The 15,202-nt window shown below is 55.0% G+C and overlaps 1 protein-coding gene across 1 annotated transcript in view; it reads right to left on the bottom strand.

Moving 5' to 3' along the window:
- Positions 1-6,815: 6,815 nt before the first annotated feature.
- Positions 6,816-15,202, bottom strand: part of Zfr2 (zinc finger RNA binding protein 2) — a 34,581-nt gene continuing 26,194 nt past the window's right edge. Inside the window, exons 14-19 of the mRNA XM_023716898.1 lie at positions 12,948-13,086; positions 10,162-10,256; positions 9,803-9,898; positions 8,770-8,881; positions 7,923-8,020; positions 6,816-7,242 (exon numbers count right to left, since the gene is read on the bottom strand). Of these exons, the coding sequence (XP_023572666.1) occupies positions 7,081-7,242; positions 7,923-8,020; positions 8,770-8,881; positions 9,803-9,898; positions 10,162-10,256; positions 12,948-13,086 (702 nt within the window). The 3' untranslated portion in view covers positions 6,816-7,080. The remainder of the gene's footprint in view (positions 7,243-7,922; positions 8,021-8,769; positions 8,882-9,802; positions 9,899-10,161; positions 10,257-12,947; positions 13,087-15,202) is intronic.

Here is a 15,202-nt window from a genome sequence, read left to right as displayed (position 1 = left end):
AAGGGCTCGAACTGCCCCAGGCTGGGCTTGAACTGAAAGCCTCCTGCCTCAGCTTCCCAGAGGAGTGCTGGAATGACAAGTATACGCCACTACAGTTGCAAAATAGATTTTTTAAAGCCAGTAAATATTGAAGGGAGTTCAAGAGCAGCATCTGTCATCTCAGAGATGGGTCATTGTTGTACCTTTTTTTCCTTTGGTTTTTTGAGACATAGGGTCTTGCTGTGTAGCCCAGGCTGGCCTCGAACTTGGAGTATCCTCCTGCCTCAGCCTCCGGAGTGCGGAGATTACAGCTGTGAGCCACCACGGCCGGCCATTGTTCCCATTTTGCAGACAGAAAAACCCAGGCTCACACCTTGGGATCCAGGGAGGGGCTGGTCCCGGCAAGGAGTCTCAGGAAGCGGCAAGCCTAGGGCGCGTGCGCGGGAGGTGGCGGCTAGGGGGGGCCTGCGGCCGGGGGGCGGGGCGGGGGCGGGGCTGAGCCGTCCCTGCCCATTCTGTCCTCAGCCCTAAGGCTGCTAGATCACACTGCCCCAATTAGCGTGCTTTTAAATTTAGCTTTTCTTCTCCTCCCTGGGGACGCCGGGAATCAGGGGCGCACGCTGGCGCTTTCTAGGAAAACATCACCTCTTGCTTGGCGACACCACCTGTGGGCTGCCGGGCCGCTCTACTCCCTGGGTCTCTCCAGGCTACCTGCTTCAGGTGCCTGGGGAGGCTGTCTGCTGTCCCTGATGTGCCCCAGTACTTCCAAGAACGGAGCTGGGCTGAGCGTGGTGGCAGGGCCTGTTATCCCAACACTCTGGGAGGCTGAGACAGGAGGATCACAAGTTCAAGCCCAGCCTGGGCAACTTAGGGACTTAGCAAGACCCTATCTCAAAAAAAAAACAAACAAAAGAGCTGAGGATGAAGCTCAGTGTGAATGAAGGGTCTGGGTTCCATCCTCAGTAATGCAAATAAATAAACAAATAAGCAATTTACAGCCCACTCCCCAGAGCCTCTGTTTCTGTTGTTCTGTTTACTTCCATGCTTCCAAACACCGTTTTGCACCCCTCTTCACATATTAGCTGGATACTGTTCATGAATTATTCTGAAAGTGGAGACTTTCCTAGCTCCCTATGAGAATTTCTTCCCTCAACTAGTATGTTTATTTTTATTTATTTGTTTATTTTTACTTTTGAGGGGTTTTTGAGACAGTGTCTTGCTATGTCTCATCTTCCTGAAAGCTGTCACCACAAGCGGGTGTGCACTGGTGGACCCGCTTCCCCCGCAGGTGGAGCTGGGGATCGAACTGGGGTATTCTGCACCTGACTGTGTTTGCATAAGCAGGCGCTTAAACAACTGAGCTAACCAGCAGGCCCCAGTTTTGTTTTGTTTCTAATGGATTTAGTACAGGATCTACAGGGTCTCGCTACACAGATTGGACTCGTAATGATTCTTCTGTTCTCAGCCTCCTGAGCGCTGGGATTACAGGCGCACACCACCATGCCCAGTCTCAATCATGGTCTCAGTGTGGCCTGGGGGGCGAGGCAAGGCACACTAAGGATCAAACCCCTCTCCCAAATAGTTTAATCACACCGTTTGGTCACATGAATATTCAGTCTGACATCATCATGTAGAAATACTCCTCACCTGGGAGCAGCACACATCAGGAGAACTAATTTTCTAGGACATGCTTTTTGATTTTCCTAGAGTTAGTGGCCACCTTGGCTTTATGTGTCTGTGTGTCACGTTCTCTCTCAGCCTCTCCAGCAGAAGCAACTTTTCAGTTGTTTTCTGTGTTCGCTGCTCAGCTATGGTCGTGACTTCTAGTTCCTTTAGCATTCAGGGAGCCCAAGCCCTTCATTTGCTCCCGGATTCGAGGAATGTGCAACTCCTTGAACCCCACAGAGAACATTTCCTGCATACCTGGCTGCAGGGCCCAGCCTGCCATGACTGCAGCCACGCTGAGCGGTAACAGCCCGCGCTGTTCCAGAAGGACCCTGGCACGCTCACCTCCTGCAGAATTTCCCAGAAAACCCTAAATAAGCTCAGCTTTTAGCTGTTCTGTGGTTTTCCAACCACACACTGTGCCGTCAACACCAACAATGTGCCTCAGGTCCTTGATAGTAGTTAGAGATAAACCAGGTATAGCAGAGCTTGGAGGAAGTGGCTTTTCTAACCAGACTGGGGGTGGAACCCAGGCCCTTCTCACTGAGCTACATCCCTAGAATTTTTTTTTTTTTCTTTTTTTCTTCGAGACAGGGTCTTGCAAATCGTTAAGCTGCCCAGGCTGGGCTCAAACTCTTGATCCTCTTGACTCAGCCTCGAAGTGCTGGGATGACAGGCCTGCACCATCCTGGCCTGCCAGGCGCACTCACTTCTGTGGTCTCGGCAATCCTTCCTTCAGCTCTTCCCTTCCGCCTGCAGCCCTTCCCTGCCTCCTGGGGCCTTCCTGGTTGATCTTCCTGTTTCTTGGCCACTTACTTCTTCTACCGTTTTTCTTCCCATCCTACTTCCGATGCCTTCTCCTTCATGCTTTCCTGCAAACTACCTGTGGACATTTGGGCTATCAGGATCTTCATTTCGGAGACTGGGCAGGCTGCTGCGCACCTGTAATCCCAGCGCTTGGGAGGCTGTAAATGGGCGGATCAGTAGGAGCCCGATCTACACAGTGAGGCCCTGTGGACCCTGCACTAAATACACTGAAAACAAAGAGATGAATGCATTTTTAAAAACTGAAGGGGCCCTTGGAAATGAAGTTTGTTTGTTTGTTTGTATTTTAGGGAAGTTTGGGGAAGATAGCTCAGCCCTCTAATTGCCTGCCTGGCAAATTCGAGGACCCAGATTTGATCCCTAGTACCACATGCCATTGCCAGCCCTTTGCTGTGCTGGTCATCAAAACAGGATGTGGTGGCACATGCCTGTAATCCCAGTGCTGGGGAGGCTGAGACAGGAGGATCACTATGAGTTCCATCTGCATAGTGAGACCCTGTATTAAATAAATAAATAATAATTTTTTAAAAAGTTTAAAAATAGATGTGGCTGGATGCGGTGACATATATCTATAACCTCATCTACTCTGGAGGCTGAGGCAGGAGGGTCTCAAGCTTGAGGCCAGCCTGAGCAATTTAACCAGACTCTTGTCTCAAAACAAGCAAAAGGGCTGGAGGTGTGGCTCTGTGGTAGAGCATTCTCCTAGCGTGAGTGAGGCCCAGAGGTCCTTCTCCAGCACTGATGAAAAGGCATATCTCTTAGAATCAGCACAAGAATTCAATCATGTTATATGCATAAAGCACATAAGAGCCTGGTGATGTGTGAAAGTTGTTATAATGTCCGGGGGAAAAGCTGGAGTCAAAATAGTAGAAATGGCCAATCTGTAACCAAGACTGTAGTGTCCAGAGGAGCTGGTGGGGAACAGCGTTGAAGGGCAGCTGATAAACTTGTTTCCCCCTTTTCACTTTTTTTCTGAATCTTCAAGGATTCTTTTTAATAATAAGAAAAACGCCAATACATTAGAACAAGTCAATTGTGGTAAAATACACACAGATTCCCCTGCCAAGCTCCGTCCCCACTGTCCAGCTCCAGCGCTGTCCATCTATTCCCCCAGCTGAGCTGCTGTCCGTTGGGAACGCCAAGCCCCATCCCTTTCCCAGCCAGGGGCCACCATTCTCCTTCTGTCTGTGTGGATCTGAGGATGGTGGGGCAGTGCTCGGGGCCGCGGTGGGCGCCCCTCTGTGTCTGGCTCAACTCCAAGGGCTCATAATCTCCCTGTTGTTGTTCTTGTTGTTGTTGTTGTCGTCGTTCTCTTCCTCCTCTTTCTCCTCCTCTTTCTCCTCCTCCTCCTTCTCTCTTTTTTTAAAATTTTTTTTTAAAATACCGAGAATTGAACTCAGGATCTTGTGCTTGCCAGGCTGGTGCTGTGCTGCTGCGCTATCTCCCCGACTCCTCCCTCTTTTTCACGGCTGGGTAATATTCCACTGTGACCAGGCTGCATTGTGTTTATCTCTCCTTCTCCTGATGCACACTCAAGGTTACGCCTGCTGTGAGTCGTGATGCCATGAACATGGCTGTGCCGGTGTTGATTTGCCAACATGTTTACTTTCAAAACTGATCAGATGTGGGTAAACCCTGCCCGGAACGCCTTCCTTGCCTAGATGCGAGACGTAGGAGACGCACAGAGCCTCGCTCTGCATTCCTAAAGCACCTGCCTGACCCTAGAAACCAAACCACGAGGCGGCTGGGACCCAGACGCAGCTGCCCGGTCCCCGGACACACGCACAGCAGAAATAGCTGCTCTTCCAACCCCCGCGGAGCCCTATTTCCACGCGGCCCAGGTCTCCTTAGCTGCGACTCTCCAAGCTACCCCGACCCTGCAGGAGCCAAGGCTCGGCCCTTGGGACTCCACCCCCCGTGACCCGCCCCGCCCCCAAGAGGGCTTCGCCCCGCCCCCGCCATCCCGCCCACTCACCGGCGTCTCCTAGCAACGCCGCGCCGGCGTCAGATTCCCCGGCTTCCTAGCGCTGCGCTGGGTGGGGGCGCCTCCGGCGGAGCAGCCCGGAGCCTTGGGCTCGGGTTTCGGCGTTGTCGCCGTCCCGCCACCCACTAGCCTGCGTCCTGGGGTCCCCTGCCTGGTGCCCCCAGGGCTGCGGGGGCGGTGAGGGAAGGAGAGGTTAAAAGCAACTGCTATTTAGGCCTTGAGCGAGTTCCATCGCCCAGACGGCGGGTCCATCTGGACCGAACTTCGCTCACCAACTGCTAGATTTTGCTGTCGCGCCGCCGAGTTGCTAAGGGGGGCCCGCTTAACCCTTTCTCCGCGGGTCGGCTTTTCAGCCACCTGGTGGTGACAGTAACAATTTGCCTTCCTGGGGAGCCAGGGACGCGAGCGGTGGGGGGCTGGGTGGCTTCTGAGAGAGCCATGCTGGGGAAGGGAGGAGGGACGTGCTCGCTGCCGCCGGGTGGGGTCTCTCCCTGCAGCTGGGGTCACGCCAGGCCCCTCCCTGCCCTTTTCTCTTACATGGCATCCCCATAACTGCAAGGAAGCTCTGCTGAGTGTCACTGTGCAGCTCTAAGCATCCAACAGAGAATTATGGGTGGGTTTTGTTTTTTGTTTTTGGTCTGTTTAAGACAGGGTTTCAGTATGTAGTCCACATTAGGAGCTCACATTGTAACCCAGGTTGGCCTTGAAACTCGCACTGATCCCCCTGCCTCAGCCTGCCGAGTGCAGGGATTACAGGCTACAGGAGAGCGCTACCACGCCCAGCTTTTCCAACAGTTGTTTATTCGGCTCCTTGCCTGTACCGGGCCTGCTCATATCGCTCCTCGTTTCTGCTCTAAAGACTGGATGGGGGTTGCGTGGGAGGGAGGCCTCGGAGCAGGTGACATTGGTGGAGCCTCAGGGAAGAGCTCACCAGGCCTTGGGGGTAGCAGGTGCCACGGCCCTGGGGCAGGACCCAGTTTGGTTCTTCTGTGAATCTGCAGAGAACATGGGTCTGAGGTGGAGTGACCAAGGGACAGGGTGGCAGGTCAGTGCCAGAAGAGGCTTTGTTTGGGCCTGGGGTTTACTCTTGATGGAGGAGGGGCATTCCTTAATGGTGCAGCAACTGCTACCAAGGGTGGAGAGATCAGAAGTGGAAAGGGTTGGATTTCCTAGGAAAGGGCGGGAAGGCCAAGGAATCCCCCTGTCCAGCTGGGAGGATGTGGCGGAGCCAGGGCCTGACAGGAAGGAGGCTGGGACTGTTCTGTGCACCCATCCCCAGGCAACTGTGGTGGCCAGGGCCAGCAGGGGCAGCTCTACCCACCACTCTGATGGGCCCTGCCCTTGTGACAGAGCCTCTCTAGGACATCTGAGCTGTCACCTGTGTCCTCTATTTGCTCTCCTAGCCACCAGCTCCAGCAAAGTCACACTTCCACCGTGTGCCACCGGCCTCCCTGTGCCTGCCAGGGGTGCCCTGTGTTTTCACCCACCAGGCACTGCTTCCCACCTGAAAGCCCCAGGACCCATGTGCCTGGTGTCCTTATCTGAACCCCTCTCCCGCCCTCTGGGGCTTGTGACAAGGACTCAGAGCACTGCAGGGACGCTCTCTGGGGCACAACCATCTCCCAGAACTCGGCTGAGGAGCCGCCTCCTCCAGGGAGCCTCAAGCCTCTGCACCCTGGCCAGTGTCTTGGCTGTGTATCCTTGTGTGTGTACATGCGGCCTAGGGTGCCTCCCTTTTATGTTTTTAATTTAATTTTGTCTTCTTGAGAAAGGGTCTCACTATGTAGTTCAGGCTGGCCTTGAGCTCCCTTTGTAGCCTAGGCTGCCTCACTCAGCCTTCTGAGTAGTACAATCACAGGCATGCGCCCCCATGCCAGGCTAAGGCGCTGTCCTTTAGTGCACTGACCTGGGATCTTCCATCCAGGACTGGCCTTTCCCACTGAGGCATGGGGGGGGGGGAGTTGGGAGGAGGTGGGGTAGGACTGGGTATGGCAGGGGCCAGCCACCCAGTGTCCACAGGACAAAAGCACACCTGCCTGAGGGAGACACAAGCAATGGAAGCAAGGGAGGGGCCACAATGTGACTAGGTCAGGATAGGACTGGGGGGGTCACAGGTGTCCTGGAGGTGAACCTGGCTCATGCCCTGGCAACCTCAGAGCTGGGGTCTGTTCACAGCAAGCCAAGATTGGGGCTGGGACTCTATGGACCTTGGCCATACCATGGGGACAGGGCCCGCTCCACAGACCCCCAGCCCACCTAGGGGTCCTTTCTGGAAGCTTCAGAGTCAGTCACCCCGACATTGACACAGGGGACCCAAGACAGGCCACCTACTTTATTTCAGGTGCACACACAACAGGGGAATTTAAAGCCACCAAGAAATACCAGCATTTAGGTCTCAACCATGGGGGGACAGGGCTTTAGGGAAGGGAGCTGTCCCTGGGGCCACCACCCAGTGTGACTTCTCAGGTATTTGGAAAGAAAGGGACAGAATAAAACTAAAAAAGAGAAATGCCCCCTTGCGGCAGCTGGTCTGTGCACTTGTGCCCCCCGGTGTGTAGCCAGCGGTGCCCAAGTGCCAGGCCTGCCCAGGTGTGCGGAGCAGCCCGATCCACTGGGCCAGCGGTGGCTCACAGCGGCCCCTCTCCACCTTGCCGGCCCCTCTTTCTGTCCCTCGCACCCTCCTCTGCCTTGGTCTCGCGTGGCCTCTTCCGGAAGCGGGGCCGAGGCGGCAGGGGGCTCATGCCAAGGACCTTGTGGATCTGCCGGAAGGCCACCATGCGCAGGGCGTGCTGTGAGTGACAGGCCCGTCAGGATGCTCTGCTGTGCCTTGCCCCCCGGGGTGCCCACAGACAGAACCCTGAGGTCACAGGGCGCACTTCTGTGTGCTGTCTTGAACTTCTGAGCTCTCAGGGAGGCCAGGGAAGGGGCAGGTCATGGAAGATGACAGGGACTCAGCTGGGACCCAAGCCCTGGCGCTTCCCTCCTCACCACAGGGGCCCCAGGTCCTGGCTGCCATTCACTTAGCCTCTCCCATGGAAATGAGACCTTGTGGTTTGGGTTGTCTTTTTGTTTGTTTGTTTTGTGATCCTGGAGACTGAATCTAGGGCCTTCCTGCTGGGGCCACCAACCTTTTTATTTATTTCATTTTTTGAGGCAGGTTTGAACCCCAGCTGGGCTCAAAACCAAGATCCTCCTGCCTTGGTCTTCCAGAGTGCTGCTTCCAGGCATGGGCCTGACCAGGTTTTTTTTTTTACAAAAGCTTTCCAAATGAGGAAGGAGAGGCTGAGGCTGGGTGCTGCCCAATGTGATATAGGTGGGGCTCCAGCAGCCCTGGCCAGCAGGACCCAAAGTCTGGGCCTAGTCCCCATGGCAGCCATAGTTCTGAGCTGCCAGCCCCACTCTGGCTGGCTGGGTCCCCAGCTGCTCCCCTGTGCCCGAGACCCTGCAGGACTGCTAGGCCAGCCCCTACCTGGGCACTGGCCGTCACGTCCTCCCGCTCCTGCAAGGTCATGCAGTGGAGTGCATCAATCCGGTCTTTCTCGCAGGGATCCTGGATCCCGGGCCCATCTTTGTGAGGGGGAAGTGGGGACAGCAAAGGAAGAAGGTCACCCTGGTGAGGATCCGCCGGTAACCAGGCCACTGTGCCATGCCGGGGAACTACCGGGGTCTGGGTCTGCTCCCATAGCCCCTGACTCACAGGCTTGCCCCGTGTGCCACCTGTGTATGTGCTGGGCACGAGTGTGCCAGGCAAACATGCTGTGGTACAGAGCTTACCCTTTTTGAGTATATGGTTCTGGGCATGGACCTGAGGGCTTTCCCTCTGAGCTCCATCCCCTGTCCTTTTTATAGTTTTTATTTTGAGACAGGGACTCACTAAGTGGCTAAATGGTCCATGCTGGGCTTGAACTTGTGGTCCTCCTGCCTCAGCCTCCCGAGTGTTGGGATGGCAAGTGTGTCATCCTCTGGTCCCCCGGGCATCATCCCGCATCACCCTTCTCAGTGTCCTGTTCCCAACCACCCTAGGCAGTGTGCTGTGACGACGCCACCTCCCCAAATTAGAAACCGAGAGCTGGACAAGCTAGCTGATTTCTGCACAGTTCTTTTGCATACATGACATGTCCATTCAAGTAAATTTGAATCAGGTATCAGCTGGCCTCATGATGGGAACAATCCCAAGGGTGGACCCCTTCCTGCCCCAGTAGGCAGTTCTCTGTCCCCTGGGGGCGGCGTGCCACTCTCCTGCCCTGGCCCGGCTGCAATCACCCGCCTACATGTGCTGAAGCGCACATGCGCAGGGCCAGAATCCTCAGACTGACCTGCCAGGAGTGCGCCCGTGGCCACGCACTCCAGGACCCGCCGCATGGCTTCCCCGGGGTTCAGGGGCCGGGATGCGCTGCTCAATGCCTTCTCTACCAGCAGCTCCATGGCCTGAAGACAAAGGGGACACGAGGGGGGGGGGACCCATGCTCTCGGGGACCTCAGCCAGCCCCTACCCACCCAAAGCAGCTCCATCTGGTGAGACTGTGGGGGACCCTGGGTCACAGGTGCCTCAGGCTGTGTCTCCCTGCCCTTCCTGGAAGATGGGCAGCTCCCCACCCCTGTACCCGCCTTTCCCCACCACCCTCACCTATGCCCTGAGTACCCTTTCTCTAAGATGCCTTCCCAGCCTGGCAGGTCCCTATCATTCAACTCTTGAGGGGACAGTGGGGACATGTGTGCAGGTAGCCTGAGGGCACTGTGCCATTCTGGGTGGGGTGGGGTGGCTGAGGGGAGCAGGGCCTCTTGTCTCCTGGGATGGGCTCTGTGGAGGGACATCAGTGCGGGGGGCTTCAAGCCCAGCTCCCCACTGATGCCAGGCATAGACGACGGCTGCCCGCTTCAGCATGACATTTGCACTGTCTCTGCCTCCCTGCAGCTGGGGCTTAAGACAGTGACAGTCAAATGAGGCTATGGCCAGCACCTGCCCAGCCCAGGCCCTCAGTGGCCCATCCTCCCTTATCTGCCTGGCTCTGCTGAAGCTCACATGGTCACTTTGTGAGCCCCAAGGGATGGGAGGAGGCGTGCTTTGGCGTTTGGTCGTAGTCCTGAGGATGGAGCCCGGGCCTTCACACTGGGCTCCATCCCCAGCCCTTTCTACTTGCATTCCAAGACAGGGTCTTCCTAAGGCACTAAATTTCCAGGCTGGGCTGGGGCTAGTGATCCTCCTGCCTCAGCTTCCCAGAGGGCCAGGATAACAGCCTGCACCCAGGGAAGAGGTGCTTTTGCTTGGGTGATGAAATCTGGCTCCTTGGCATAGAAGAGCTTCCTGGGAATGTTTTGGGGGGCCCCAAGTGCTTTGCACTGCCTTACCCAGGCTGGCAGGGCCCCCCACGTGGGCACTCGCTGGCGGAGGTCCTGCAGGACCCTGATGACGATGGCACAGGGCTGCAGGTTGCTGGCTCTCGCCTTTTGGAAGGAAGTGCAGGGTTAGCTCTTGGGGGCCTCAGCTGTGTGGGTTTTGATTTTTTATTATGAGATGGCATCTTGCTGAGTTGCCCAGGCTGGGATCTAGCTTAGGATTCTCCTGCCTCGGCCTCCCAGAGTGCAGGGATGATGGGGCACACCACGTCACCCAGCAACACCCACCTTCAGGTGGCCAGCAGCCACTCACAGGGGCCCTGCTTGGTGGCATGGCCCACTCTCCCTTACCCCACCCGTACACCCCTGACCTGGAACCACTTGGCGTGGCGAAGGTCGGCCAGGGCCTCCAGGCACTTCTCAGGGCTCAGGATGTCAGGGTCAGGCTGCTCATCCTCCTTTCCCTCTGTAAGGAAGAGGGTTGTGAGCCCCAGGCTGTGGGGGGCGGTCTGGCAGTGCCCCTGCTGCCTCAATGGGGCACCTGGACCTTGTTCTATTTATCTGTCAAGGATCCACAAAGCCCTCCTTTCTCCAAAGGGCTTCACTGCCTGGGAACCAGCTCTCTGGCTTTGCTTCTGTCCCCAAAGGGGAGCCAGTGAACTTTAAGATGGGAAACTTCAGATTAGGCCTGGATTCTAGAAATTCCCCAATGCATTCTGAGATGTGGGCCCAGTGTGGTGGCCCATTCCTTTAATCCCAGCTCTTCTGGAGGCAGAGGCAGGAAGGTCTCAAGTGTGAGCCCAGGCCACTGGGAGAAAGTGTCTCAAAATAAAAAGTTCTCGGGGCTGGGGAGATGGCTCAGTGGAATAAGTGCTTGCTTGGCAAGCACAAGGTCCTGAGTTCAATCCCTGGTACCACCAAAAATAAATAAATAAATAACAGTGAAAACTGAGGCCAGGGAGATGGCTCAGTAGAATAAGCATTTTCCTGGCAAGTGCAAGGGCCCAAGTTCAGTCCCTGGTTCTGCCAAAAAAAAAGTGCTGGGTACAGAGCTCAGAGGGAAGGCCTTGGGTTTCATTCTCAGTACTGAAAAAGAGACAGAACGAGAGGGTCAGTGGGGACAGGGCGGTATGGAGGGAAGGAGGGAGATACAAGGTTTTGGTTTTGGCTGGTCCCAGGATGTGGCTGGTTTCCTCTGGGGCTTAGAACACCCACACTGCCCTCTGCCTGGAGGACATGGCCAAGTTCTTCCTTTGCAGGTGGTGTGGGCAGATGTGCGTGGTGAGGGGTGTCTTCCTACACAGGCTGGGAGGGGACATGGGCAGCAGCCACAGGAAGGGTGCTTTCTGAGCAGGCCAGCTCACACAGGGTAGGGGTTAGGGGGATGTTGGGTACTCCAGAAGGACATGGGACCTCTTCATCTGTCCAGTCAGGACATTAGGAACCCATACAGTTATCTTGCAACCCTGGGGCTGGAACCTGCGGCTTTCCCAGTGATCCCCAGCCCGGGCCTTTTTATTTTCTTATTTTGAGATGCACTGTTGCTCCAGGGCTAAGTTGGCCATAGTGGCCTTGAACTTTGCACCCTCCTGCCTCAGCTTCCTCTGTGGCTAGGATGAGTTGTATGACTTCACATCTGGCTCCCCATCGTGTTTACTTTCTAGGTGACTGTTAATGACACCCAATAACAGCTCTCCATTTATGATCATTTTCAGTTTTAAAAGGATATCAGTCAATCCCTGGTTCTGTCAAAAAATACATAAATAAAAAAAATAAAAGAATATCAATTGAATCAGCCCATTGTGACCCTCAGCTATACCTTCTCCCAAAATTAAAAATAAAAATCACTAAATAGGGGCCGGGGAGATGGCTCAGTGGAATAAGTGCTTCCCTGGCAAGCGCAAGGGCCTGAGTTCAATCCCCGGTTCTGCCCAAAAAAAAAATCACTAAATGTTGTTTAATCCTCCATACTGCAAAAACAAACAAAAATCACTAAGGGCTCAAGGATGGCTTGGGTCTGGAAAACTGGCCTGGAGACTGTTCTAGAAGGTTCTGGAGCTGCGCCCAGGGTGTAAGATGTGACAGTTGCTCCACTCCCCAGGAGTGGTACCTCTGCTTTCAGTCCGCCCCCCCACCCATGCCTGTGACATGATACGTGGCCCTGGTGGCAACAGGACACTGCCCACATCTGCTGGTTCCCACCACTGCTGCCTGCTTTCACCTGGTCAGGGGCAGCAGGGCCCAGTGCGGGCAGGTACAAGAGGAGGGGATTGTGGTGTCCTTGCCCCCAGGAAATGTCCTGCGGCCTGGCCACAGAGCTTGGCCACTGGCTCTGACTCATTTCCTCCACTGCCCCAGACCCAGCTCTTTTTTTTTTTTTTTCAGTTCTAACTAAATAATAATAATTAAAAAAGAAGTGGGGCTGGTGAGATGGCTCAGTGGTCTAAAGCACCTACTTAGAACAAGCTCAGCAAAGCACAGGGACTGCGGTTCAATCCCCCAGCACCACATGCCAGCCAGCCCCGCCCCATGGTGGGCTGAGCTGGCCACACACATACACTCACACACACACACAAATAAATAAAATTAAAAAAAAAATAAAAAAGTAATTTTTTCCCCTGGAACACACCTCATGAAGCCAGGTGTGGGGGCATACGGCTATCATCCCAGCACTAGAGAGGTTGAGGCAGGAGGATCACAGCAAGTTCAAGACCAACCTGTGCTCTGTAGCAGTGAGCTAAGGCCAGCCTGAAGTGCACAGTGAGACCCTGTCTCACAGATCAAAACAAAACACACAAACAAGCCAGTGGAGGTCTGAGAACTTCATGACTGATCACGAACAGCTCCAAATTCATTTGCAGAGCACCACTGCCAAAACACTGTCTTTGCCTTAGTGAAAATCACAATTATCCCATCCAGGTAGGGAGAAGGCCTTTCTTTCTCTATTTGATTTTGTGCCGACCCAGTCTACGTAGCCCAGGCTGGCCTGACCTCAGGACTCTGCTGCCTCGGCCTCCTGGGCACCCGGGTCCCTGCTCCACACGCTTAGCTCTTGTGCACCCAGCAGCATGCGGGGGAGGAGCCAAAAGCTGTCGCTGCAGCCCGAGGGGGATGTGAGTGGTATCTGGGAGTGTGGGGCAGAAGGGCCTGGCCGCACCTCGGTCCGCAGAGGGGTCCTGCCGCATCAGAGGTGAGGTGATAGACACGGTGACCCGCACCCTGGGCTCCTCGCAGGAGGAGATGACAATGCTGGTCTCAGGGTCGGAGGAGACCTCGTACTTGTCGTCAGTCACCACCTGGGAGGTGCAGGGGCAGCATGAGGCCGGAGGGCCGTGGGGCGGGGAGTGGTGGGCTTGTGCAGGGCCACCTGTGGGCACATAGCTGGCTCCTGCGTACGGCCGGCCCGGTGTTGGGAGCTGCTGTGACCCCACAGGGCGGCACCCATGCGCACCCATGCACTGCAGGGGTCCTCGAAGTCAGAAAGAGCAAGACACGCAATCCAACAGGAGTAGAAAGGGGAGCAGGGAAGTGAAATAACAAAAAGAAGCAAGCCTTTCACCACAGTGATGAGAATTACCCCCAGGATCGGGGAAAACAAAGCAAAACTATCATGGCCTTCCATGATGGCCTTCCAGATGTGGTGCTGCAGCCTGTAATCCCAGCACTTGGGAGGCAGAGGCAGAAGGATTACAAATTCAAGCCCCGCCTGGGTAATTTAACCACTAGAAAGACCTGCCTCAAGATAAAAACTGGAAAGGGCTGGGCGTGGGGCTCAGAGTGAAGGCCCTGGGTCCAGTCCCAGTTCCACAGCACAGCAAAGAAAAATGAAACAGCACTATGAACAAATGCCAATGTCACCTGTGGGAAGCACAAAGGTCACAAGATCTGTGTCACACCCCAGCCTTCCTGTCCGTGGTCACACCATCATGGTCACACTGTGCGCACTGCCCACATTCACACCTAAGCCTAGCCTCCCCCTTCCTCTGAAATCTGCCTTTTGCCCACGTTTGGCTCCTCTCGGGGAGGTGACTGGCAGCTCTGTCTGCAGCCTGGTGGGGCAACTCCAGCGACCCCACAGCCAGTCACATCATAGGGTCCCCGGCCTCCTTCTCTATGCCACTGAGTTGTCATCCTTTTAGAAAGCAGCACCTAGGGGCCAGCCAGATAGCTCAGTGGGCTAACGTGCCTGCTTAGGCAGGCTCAGTGACCGGCATTCGATCCCTGGTGTGCTGTGCCAGACCACAACTGAGACTGGGCATGACTGAGACTGTGATCAGCACTTGGGAGGCTGAAAACAGGAGAATCACTACAAGTCTGATTTGTGTAGTGAGATCCTGTACTAAATACAAAAAGAAAGGGCCCACATCGTGGCCCTCTGTGCCCCGCTCCTGTACCTGGCAGGTGCTCAGGGGATGTGACAGTAAATCCCGCTTTGGACTCTGCAGTCTCCCATTTCCTGAATCCCACCTGCTCCCGGGCTCTCAGGTCCGCCTCGATCCAGGCCTCACTGCCTCCCGGCCAGCTCACCCACCCTGCCGGCCGCCGCTGTGAGTACCAGCCTCTTTCTGGGCAGCGATGTTCCTGCTCAGGCGTCTCCGAGCGTCCAGTCCTCTGCCGGGGAGATCCTTGCCTCCACCCACCCACCGGAGGTAGCTTGGGCTCCCCCCAGCAACCCATTCACTGCCCAGAGGACGAACCAGAAGTGAGCCGCTGACGCCTCTCCACTTGGGGTCTGCCCACGCCCCCTCGGTCTCTCCCTCTCATTGGACAAGTCGGGTTGGCGGCAGCACCTTCCCCAGGGCATGAGACAGACTCAAGGCAAAGAGGCCGGGATTGGATTTTTTTTTTTTTTTTTTTTGTTTTTGCGCAATAGTGGGTACAGAACCCAGTACCTTCGCATGGAGATCCATCCCTGGCCCTATTCATTTTTTAAATTTGAGACAGGATCTTGCTAAATTACTAAATTTCCAAGGCTGGGCTAGAACTCATAATATCCCTGCCTCAGCCTCCCAGAGTGCTAGAACTACAGGTATGCACCGCCACTTAAAAGAAAAGAAAAAAGAAAAAGTGGTTTTCTTTGAGACGGGGTCTTCCTATGTAGCCCAGGCTGAACTTGCACTCACTATGCAGGCTAAGCTGGCCTCAAACTTGCGGCGATCCTCTTGCCTCAGCCTCCCCCACGCTGGGATTGCAGGTATGCACCACCACGCTCGGTTTTGGGAGACTTTATATTATGGTTCACCTCTGTAAGGGTGACTGTGGTTCTGAAGGATAAATGTGACATATATTACTGTCCCTGTGGAGGGACATTTGGCTGCTTGCTTTCTTTTTTTTTTTTTTTTTTTTTCAGGCTTTTTTTTTTTTTTTTTTTTGCTAGTATAACAAAGATTTAATATTGTTCACATTATGTGT

This window comes from Octodon degus, unplaced genomic scaffold, assembly GCF_000260255.1.
Source record: "Octodon degus isolate 3935 unplaced genomic scaffold, OctDeg1.0 scaffold00050, whole genome shotgun sequence".
Lineage (NCBI taxonomy): Eukaryota > Metazoa > Chordata > Mammalia > Rodentia > Octodontidae > Octodon > Octodon degus.
Note: the sequence above shows the minus strand (reverse complement) of the source record. Positions and strands in the feature narration are given on the sequence as shown.